The 10,172-nt window shown below is 42.1% G+C and overlaps 1 protein-coding gene across 2 annotated transcripts; it reads left to right on the top strand.

Moving 5' to 3' along the window:
• On the top strand, positions 1-9,790 carry LOC114352465 (1,5-anhydro-D-fructose reductase-like). 2 transcript variants are annotated; one of them, XM_028304074.1, is made up of 4 exons: positions 1-132; positions 6,037-6,179; positions 7,141-7,282; positions 9,445-9,790. In XM_028304074.1, the coding sequence occupies exons 1-4, from the start codon at positions 58-60 to the stop codon at positions 9,703-9,705; spliced, it is 621 nt and encodes a 206-aa protein (XP_028159875.1). In that variant the 5' UTR covers positions 1-57; the 3' UTR covers positions 9,706-9,790. The 2 variants fall into 2 exon arrangements, with proteins under 2 accessions (XP_028159875.1, XP_028159876.1); XM_028304075.1 differs by lacking the exon at positions 1-132 and adding an exon at positions 954-1,143.
• Positions 9,791-10,172: the final 382 nt, after the last annotated feature.

Below are 10,172 nucleotides of genomic sequence, written 5' to 3'. Positions count from 1 at the left end.
ATGATTTTACACTTGCGTCGTTGTTTTCGAAGGCGGTGGTCGTGTCGTGTGTGAAAAATGGCGCCAAAAGTTCCTGTCAAAATGTTAAACAATGGACAAACTATTCCCGTTATGGGATTAGGCACTTGGAAGGTAAGTTTAGCTAAATTAAAGTGTCGAAGTATGCAACTTTTCTTGGAAAATAAAGTAACATAACCACTATAACCAGGTCTAATAAAAATCGCGTAATGCATGAAACTATAAGCTTAAAGGCACTGGGTCTCTATCAGAAGGAACTCTAGGGGTGGAATCTCCATAGGCGTGGGTTAACGGGCAAGGAGATAATATCTTGGATGGTTGACAATCACTTTTCCTACAATTTAACGTTCCACCAAACTCAACACGCTTTCAAAGATAACCTCGCAGCCGCCTGCTCACACTTGACATGACAAAACTGATTGACAGTTACCTTTTTCTGCGCATCAGTCGGGTGTTACGTTTAGGAATCACAAACCTTCCGCTCTACAGATTTATACAGATAAAATAATATTAAGATTGGTACTATTAATCATCAATAATAATTTGCAGCATCTGTGTCCGGCGCCGACAAGCTCATAATTTTATTTAAAGTATGTAACACTACGAACATCTATACCCAGCCTAGGTTGCTAAACAGATTTTGATATTCCACACATTTTTCTCAGTCAATAAAATATTTATATCAAGGAAGCACTAAAAGAAACTACTTTTATTCAGATCATGATGAATCAATTTTAAAGTTTCAAAGTTGTTAAGTATAAATAGCAATAATTTTATCAATTATTCATGAAAAACGATCGAAAAACTTTAAACTTAAAGCGCTTACTTTTTTTTAATTTAGACTGGTTTGCTAAAATCGACACAATTTCCGAACGAAATCAGAATTACGCAATGTTTTTGACATTTCATTGAATGAAAAAAGTTACTGTCTGTCATTTTGAGGCCTTGAAAACAGCCGGCTTTTTCCATTCCAATAATTATTTACTAAAAACTACGAGAAGAAATACGTACGCTGAGTATTTTAATAAGAAGCTTGTTTAATAAATCGATATGGCGTCTAAAGTTCCTAAAGTGAAATTCTGCAATGGACTAGAATGTCCAATTCTTGGTTTGGGGACTTGGAAGGTAAGAATGTCAATTTAATTGAATTTCAGCTAAATTACTAACTTTAGAACAAATAATATCAGCTAATTATGACTTCAATTACTTGTTATTACATTAAGTATATAGTATAAATAATTTAGGGCACTAACTTGTCTGTACTTTGGCAATTTTTAAACTCGAGATTGTCCCATCTTCCAGTTTCATTCAATTGACTGACGTGGATATTTAGCCATATTTCGTTTATAAGTTCTTTTCAGCCATTTATGACGTCCACTGCTGTCCAAAGGCCCCAAGGATTTCCACAAGTTTTTATTGTATTTTATTTTTATTCCAATTAGAAATACTTTTGTGGTGCCTTCAAATTTTAATTCCTTATTTATTGCATAATATGAGTTTTACATATCTTCTGAACCCTGTGCTTATCTACCGCTAATATTGGGTAGTTATTTAAATAAAAAAATCATTCAAACCACCAGTTTTTCATAAATTTAGAACTGTTGGCCTTAAAAATCTTTTCTGACACCTTTTTCACCACTTTCGTCACTTTCCATCAAGTGAGATGTGTCCCCCCACCCCCATTGTTTATTGCCCATTCCAGAATGGCCTATTGTCCACCCCAGAATGGTCTATTGTCCACCCCAGAATGGTCTATTGTCCACCCCAGAATGGTCTATTGCCCACCCCAGAATGGCCTATTGTCCACCCCAGAATGGCCTATTGTCCACCACAGAATGGCCTATTGTCCACCCCAGAATGGCCTATTGCCCACCCCAGAATGTCTATTGCCCATGGCCCAGAATGTCTATTGCCAACGGTCCAGAATATCTATTGCCCACGGCCCAGAATGTCTATTGCCCACTCCAGAAATTCTTAGAAATAGTCAAGTGAAGACGTTCAGCAAATAAAACCCATCTTATTTATATTAACTGACAGTTAAGTATTTGCAAGAATATTTCTGTTAGATGTATAAGGGTAGGTATACCCAACATTGATGAAACAAATGCTGGCCGTAACAGTGTATTGCATCATAAAGGTAGCAGGAAGGCGTAGGACGCAGGCCGCTACCAACCGGGCAACATGGAAAGCATTGGGGGAGGTCTATGTTCAGCAGTGGACGTCTTATGGCTGAAATGATGACGATGAACAGCGTATTGCACTTGAAAATTTCGACGGGTTCATCCAGTGTCTAAGCAGCTCAGTTGGAAGAGCAGTCGCCCGACAAGCGGAAGGTCGTGGGTACAATTCCTGCCTTATGCAGTTTGATTTTTTCAAGTTATATATAATTTTCAAAATAAAACATCATCAAAATACTTATTATTAGTAACATAGGCCTGCGGCTGAAATGATGACGATGATAAAAACGAATGCTACAATAACACCTTTATCTACTATCAGAATGAAGAGTATCATTCACCATCAGTACAATCATTTTCTATTATCTGGTAGATGTCTATTACAATGGATTATTGTTAAACACTGAGATAAATGTCCATCATATCATTTGCACTCAACTGTGCCAAAGTGATTATAGTGCCGATAAAAACAGGCAATTTTGAAAATATTATTATTTTCGAAAAAATCTAACTGATCAAGGCGGGAATCGATCGGGAATCGGGAAGCGGGAAGGTTGTGGTTTCGATTCCCGCCTTAGGCGGGCAGGGGAGGGCAGCTGCCCCCCATGGAAATCGATTTGAAAGAGCTAAGTAAGTCAAACTGACCCAAAAAATATTATATTCATGTTGAATTTCATGTTATTTTTGTGCTAGGACATTGTTTTTTTTATGTTTTCAATATACAAGCGAGAAAAAATTAAAATCGCTTCGGTCATTCAGGAGCTAATGCAATACAAACAGAAAGACACGTCAAATACTTTTCGCGAATAATAATGCGAAAATGTTTTCGCGATAATGCCTTTCGCTCTTGCGTCTTCCGCGTTCATGTCTTTTCGCGCAAACGTCCATTTGCGCTCATGTCTTCTCGCGCTAGTGTCTTTGCGCAAATGTGTTTCGCGCTAGTGTTTTCGCGCAAATGTCTTTCCCACTAACTTCCATTCGCATGTCTTCTCGCGCAAATGGCTTTTCGCGCTAGTGTCTTCGCACAAATGTCTTTCACGCTAGTGTCTTTCGTGCAAGTGTACCAGAACCAGAACCCTTCTTCTTGTCGTGTCGACAACAAACCTACACAGCGTCGGCCCAAAACTCCGCCACAAGAGTGGCGTTGTCAGTAGCCTTCATTAAATCTTCCTGCGTGCAGTTGTTTGGGCACGCACGGCAAGACATAGACCAGAACCTTTAACCGCCTCTGTGGTCTAGTGGTAAGACCACCTGCCTCAGACGCAGAGGTCGGTTCCCAGTGGGGGCAGATTTTTCTGTTTGGTTTGGTTGGTGGTAGGGCTTGTTCTAAGTCCGCCTGGCTAGCTACCACCATCTTACCTAAGTCTGTCGCCATAACAACAATGTTAACAGCATTTAGAGGCAGTTAGAGGTAGGTAAGATAGCCAGTTCCTCCGTGGTTGAGGATTCCGGGTGAAGCTCGCTTCCACCTTCGGCCTGATCGTCACTTACCATCAGGTGAGATACAGGCCAAGACTCTATTGGCGCTAACGATACTTCAATCATGCTACAAACGACCTTGACTAACGATAAGATCAATAATTCCAGTTATCATGCTATAGGCTTTGTTGTTGAGTGCTTGGAAGATTATAATGCTGTATTTTTTATAGGACGGTACAAAATTAAGTGGTAGCTATAAAAATCTGTTGAATAGCTGGTTGCAATATACAGGGTGTTAGGTAAATGGGTATATGAGCCGACATATAAATGGTATGGTGAAGTCAGAAATTTTATATCATCATTTTAATTTTTTTAATTTTCATACAAAAAAAATTGATAAAATCCGATTTGTATGAAAATTAAAATAATTAAAATGAAGATATCAATTTTCTGACTTCACCATACCATTTATATGCATATGTTAACATGGGCTAGTGTCGGCTCATATACCCATTTACCTAACACCCTGTAAAGATGGATTAATGTCTGTCTATGTGGTATCGTGATGTATCAGGACGGAATGGGTTTCATACATTAAGTAGGTATAGTGTCCGACCGAATGTTCGGTTTCGGTTTCGTTTTCGGTTGAGTTTCGGTAAAAACACCAGTTTCGGTTTAGTTTCGTTTTCGGCGGCAAACTTGCCGAAACTACGACCGAAACCGAATGTGCATTACGATCATAGTTTATACTTAATTTATAGTATTATACAATGTGTCCGGACATGTAGTGCTCAAACTTTAAGGGCGTGATCTATGGACAATTTTATCGATGAAAATACTTCAAATTTGGGGCTTGACCCATTTCTCAAAAAATTACAAGGCTTTGTTTTTAATTTTTAGAATTCACCTCTTCCTTCAAAAACAAGTGACTGCGTGGGCACCTTAACACTAATGAGCAAATATTTTGTGTCATGCGATAGCTGATAAAATGATCTATTAGTAAAGTAGAAAACAGACACAAGTTTCATACATTTTAAGGGAGTAGGAATGGATTTAAGTAGAAAAAAACATGACTTTTTTAACTTCTTTTTCAGTTATTTTCCAACACAAGAAAAACCAGGTCGTTAAAGTATGTTTTATTTGCATTGTATTATTAGTATTTGAGCTATTCTACAAAACGAATGTAAATTTATTAGTTTACGTCTATTACTTTCGAAGCTATTGTTGAACAAAGATACCCCTTCCCAGCCGGTTCCATAGCGCGGCTAGTCATGTAGTTGGAGTAGGTTGTGCGATTCTTTCAGGCAGTGCATTTTCGCATTTCTTTATTTTTCCCTCAAAATATGAGCCTTGTAAGGAAATTTCGGTTTCGGTTTCGGCCGAAATAGACACCGTTGCCGAAATTCGTTTTCGGTTTCGGTTTCGGTCGTAAAACTAGTTTCGGTCGGACACTAAGTAGGTATAGTATCGTTTATTAAACCATTGGTTCCCAAACTTATTTGAGACGCGCCCCCTTTCGACCATACAAAAAATTCCGCGCCCCCTCTTCTCCAGTCAAGATTATTTATCGGTCGTATCGAGCAGTCTGGAATGCATTCTCTCAGCGGTCGCAGGTTTCTTACAGATGGCCCGCGCCCCCCTTTAAAGGTCTTTGCGCCCCCCACTTTGGGAACCAATGGTTTAAACTTTGGATCGTTTCATCCATGAATACGCGCCCCACCATTCTTTCGCTAATGTTTGAAGGCAACTGCTCAGAAGTATATTACAGTACATTATGTCAATCGATTGAACGTCTCTACGTAGTCTACTACTCAATTATGTATGTTTACATAAAAATTATCGATCGTCAATTATGTAATTATAATTTACAAGCAGTTGACCCGATTGTATGTCAAGGCTTCAGATAAGTGCTGCTTATCAACGTAGCACTTATGTAGTTGCAAAAAGAGCGTTTTTGCAACTAAAATATAGTCTAACTAGCTGTGCCCGCGACTTCGTACGCGTGAAAATAGTTATTTCCCGTTTTTCTTTACTGCTCCGCCCCTATTGGTTTAACGGTGATGTTTTACATATAGCCTGAAGCCTTCCTCCATAAATGGGCTATCCATCACAAAAAGAATTCGGCCATGGCTTATCCGCACCGTAACGTAAACGCCTCGCTTCGCGGTTGACACACGATTCGGTGTTGATCCGTTACAGTAGCGGCGTAAGGGGAGGCGATGGGGGGCGGTCCGTCCCGGGTGCCAAGCATCAGGGGTTGACAACAGTCGCGCAGATTAGTACTCACTGGAGCACCAACCAACCATTAGGGGGTGACTTATGACCGTGGGAGGGGTATCGCCCCGGGTGCCAATCCATGCTACGCCGCCACAGGATCCCTTTCTGTCTGCTATGACCTTTAATTGCAATCTTTCTTCTACAGTCCAAGCCGGGCGAAGTGACGCAGGCGGTGAAAGACGCGATCGACATCGGCTACCGTCACTTCGACTGCGCGTACGTCTATGGGAATGAAAAGGAGGTCGGTGCTGCCATCACTGCGAAGATTCAAGAGGGAGTCGTCAAAAGGTGAGTGTTAGCCAGGGCCTGGGGGCGTAGTGTAGCCAGACCTAAATTCACGTAGGAGAAGCGGGCAAAAAGATAGTAGGTATGCATAGAAATAAAAGGATAGAAATATTTCAGGTACAGATCGTGTCATCCACGAAGATGCGCCGCACCAGTGTTTGGTCTCGGTCGCGCGGGGTGCGGGGAGTTTGATCCGAGCAATCTGAGCGTCATTATTGTAGTGTGCGTGTGCACTCATGGATCATTTAGCGTGTACCGATAACACTGAAACGTTAGCGGAAGAATGGTGGGACGCGTCTTCGTGGATGAAACGATTTATGTTTTTGGTTTACAAGATTGAGTAAAATGTTTAATGAGTTGATATACAACCTAAATTGCTAAGTTTGAACCCAGAAAATAACGCTGGTCTTTTTATAGATTTTGCACGAAAAGCCCGATCATTTGTCGTCTAAAATCATCGACAAGATTGTATCATGTGCATCCTAACTCGGCTGGTATTTATATGCCTTAATTTCTAGTTAATGATGCAGTGTGTGACCAGTGACCAGAGTAAATACAAATGAGTAGGTCATCTTCATAGAAACGCACCGAGCGCGGTTTGTATGTGAGCGCGCCAATACGTATGCGGCGCGCACGCACACACTGACAAAATTCGGCGCAACACCAGCACCCAATTTTGTCATTGTGTGCGTCAGTCAGTCGCGCCTCATACGTATTGGCGCGCTCACATACAAACCGCGCTCGGTGCGTTTCTATGAAGATGACCTTCTCATTTGTATTGACTCTGGTGTGACGTTCAACTACAAGGTGGACCGACAACATCGTAAAGGTAGCATCATAAAGGACGGCGCTGGACGCAGGCCGCTACCAACTGGTCAACATGGAAGTCATTGGGGCAAGCCTGTGTTCAGCAGTGCCCGTCCTATGGCTGAAATGATGATGATGATGCATGCTTTTTCCACAGGGAAGACCTCTTCATCACCTCCAAGCTCTGGAACACCTTCCACCGCCCAGACCTGGTGCGAGGAGCGCTGACTGAGACTCTCCAGAACCTCAACCTGACCTATCTGGACCTGTACCTCATCCACTGGCCTCAGGCGTACAAGGTAACCATCATCTTCATCATCATCATCATTTCAGCCATAGGACGTCCACTGCGGAACATAGGCCTCCCCCAATGACTTCTTATCAATCCGACATAGCACACTTATCAACCCGGAAAGGAATCAACACCGTGTGGCGAGGCGTTTACGTTACGGTGAGGCTAAGTGTACGTTGCAGTACGGAGTTACTACGAGAATACTAACCGCCTCGAGTGGATATTATGGTTACGATCCGTTTCCGGGTTGATAACTGTGCTTCGTTCTTTAGTTTCCATTGCAGGAGCAAGACCCTCTCCAAATTACCAGAGGTAATTCTTTACTTCTACAACAAGCTTCCTTGTTCCAAGCTTTCTCTGTACCTCAAGACCTTAACTCATCCACTGGCCTCAGGCGTACAAGGTAACCATCATCAGGTCATTTAGTCTCCACTGCAGGAGCACGACCCTTCTAATTCACCAGAGGCAAATGGAGGATTTGGCCTACACTCCCCACGCTGGTCAGACGGGTTGGGGAGATGTAATCATCATCATCATTTCAAGTAGACCATGTTTCTTATCAAAAGTAAAGGTTTTTTTACCCGACTACGGCAAAGCAAAAGGAGGGTTATGATTTTGACAGGCTATGTATGTATGTATGTATGTTCATCTGTTCCCTCGTAACTTCTAAACTACTTACCAGAATTCGACCAATGACATATCATTAGAAGCGTCTTAATTGTCCGCTGGTTATAGGCTATTTGTTTTATACTTTTTCAGCGTCGTTTTTTGACGTAGTTGGGTTTTATTTTATCCACAACAAGGAAACTCTTGGCTTCCTTCCCACACCTGATGGAAAGAGGTGATCAGGCCGAAGAGGATTCCGGCCGGACGAAGTATCACCCGGAATCCTCTACCACATAGATCCAAAGGTCCTGGGTCAGAAACCCATCATCATCATCATTTCAGCCATTGGACGTCCACTGCTGAACATAGGCCTCCCCTAATGCTTTCCACGTTGATCGATTGGTGGCGGCCTGCGTCCAGCGCTTCCCTGCTACCTTTACGATGTCGTCGGTCCACCGGTACGCGGCCTCCATTCCAGAACCTTGCTGCCCCATCGGCCGTCAGTTCTGCGTACTATGTGCCCTGCCCATTGCCACTTCAGCTTGCTAATCCGTCGGGCTATGTCAGCGACTTTAGTTCATTTACGGATCTCCTCATTTCTGATTCGATCTTGCAAAGAAATACCAACCAAACAGAAACCCATAGGGAACAAAATTTTCTACTCTGTTTAGTTGGTGGCGGGCTAAGGCTTTTGTTCTAGTCCGCCTAGTTAGTACCACCATCCTACCTGTGGGTCTGAAACACGGGGTCTCAATCTCAACGCGACATTTTTATATGAGTTACATAATGGGGATGTTGCCTGGGTCAAAAAGCAAGAGTTTTAATTAGTCCGTCAGTTAACTTATCAAAAAATACTCTACACGTATTTTTCACTTTTTCAAACTAATGAAAATTTAAAGAGATAAAGCGCCCCAAAGTTCATAAGAAGAGGCCCGTGACGTCAACGCTTGCTTAAAAATGCCGCACGTTGTGACGTCGTGCGCAACTTCAACGCACCATAACTATGTAATTATTTGTTAGATTGACAAATAAAAATATACGTGTCCAATATTTTTTGATATTAAACATTACGGACAAAAAAAATTTTTTTAGGCAACTAGCCTATTATGTAGGTACCCACGCCAGTGGCGGCGTAGCATGGGTTGGCACCCGGGGCGATCACCCCCCGTCATAAGTCCTAAGGCACTCCTTGGTTTTTGAGGAGGATTTTGAGGTTACCTACCGATTCGTAGATTGAAAGACAATCGCACCCTCCCCCCCTTCCCACCCCCGTATCATGACATAGACATAGACCGCAGACTTGCCATGCAGATGCGTCAGTGAGTACTAATCTGCGCGACTTTTGTCACCCCCTGATGCTTGGCACCCGGGGCGGACCGCCCCCACCGCCCCCCCCTTACGCCGCTACTGCCCATGGCTTGACGTTTCAGCTGTTATGCTGCAAAATATCGCGTTGAGACCCATGTTTCTATATTTTAATTCCTTGCATTTTTGAGGTAACAGATTTTTTCAAACGTTTTATCTATTTTATGTAGTTTGTTATTTGTCTACATCTGTCTTCAGGAAGAAGACATCCTCTTCCCCGTAGACTCAGAAGGCAAGATCCAGTTTTCCTCAGTGGACTTCGTGGACACCTGGAAGGCTTTGGAGCCCTTCGTGGCCGAGGGTCTGGTGAAGAGCCTCGGCATCTCCAACTTCAATAAGAAACAGATCACACGGCTGCTGGAATCGGCCACCATCAAGCCTGTTGTCAACCAGGTCAGAATAAGGCTCTATTGCCTGAGTAGTTGTTCTGCATTTCTTCCCTTTATTACACAAACATAACTTTTTGACACATCTAGCACTTTCTGTGGACACACACACATACACCCAACACACACACCTAACACATACACCTAACACACACACCTAACACACACAGCTAGCACACACACCTACAAATTTATGTAATCGTTGAAGTTTTGTATAAGTTTATATAATTTTAAAATAAAAATGCCAATGTTTATGGCGTCCAATGTGACGCTCTGTTAAAAAAGTGGCCTCAGCAGAATAACAGCGTCCTGTTCTGGGTCTACCTCAGAGCAGGACACAATGCTGATTGGTCCACAAATGTGCAATTATTGTAAACTGTAATAATTTAATATGTTGGGCCAAATAAAATAATTATTTTCTTTCTTTCTTCTTTCTTTCTGATGACACCACCAATCAATAGGGTTGATGACTGGGTAATGAAATCGAAATTCTATTTAGTCCGTCAGACAGATAATAACAAAAATTTGGACACTATATTT

The sequence above is a fragment of the Ostrinia furnacalis genome, unplaced genomic scaffold (assembly GCF_004193835.3).
Source record: "Ostrinia furnacalis isolate ACB-3 unplaced genomic scaffold, ASM419383v2 OfSCF1371, whole genome shotgun sequence".
In the NCBI taxonomy this organism is placed as follows: domain Eukaryota; kingdom Metazoa; phylum Arthropoda; class Insecta; order Lepidoptera; family Crambidae; genus Ostrinia; species Ostrinia furnacalis.
This window is presented reverse-complemented; position numbering and strand designations above follow the sequence as displayed.

What these genes read in the sequence shown, in the direction of transcription:
- LOC114352465 (XM_028304074.1), top strand. Translation starts at nt 58, where the DNA reads ATGGCGCCAAAAGTTCCTGTCAAAATGTTAAACAATGGACAAACTATT. An exon ending in TGGGATTAGGCACTTGGAAG is followed by an intron (nt 133 to 6,036) that starts GTAAGTTTAGCT and finishes TTTCTTCTACAG; the next exon opens with TCCAAGCCGGGCGAAGTGAC. An exon ending in ACTGGCCTCAGGCGTACAAG is followed by an intron (nt 7,283 to 9,444) that starts GTAACCATCATC and finishes ATCTGTCTTCAG; the next exon opens with GAAGAAGACATCCTCTTCCC.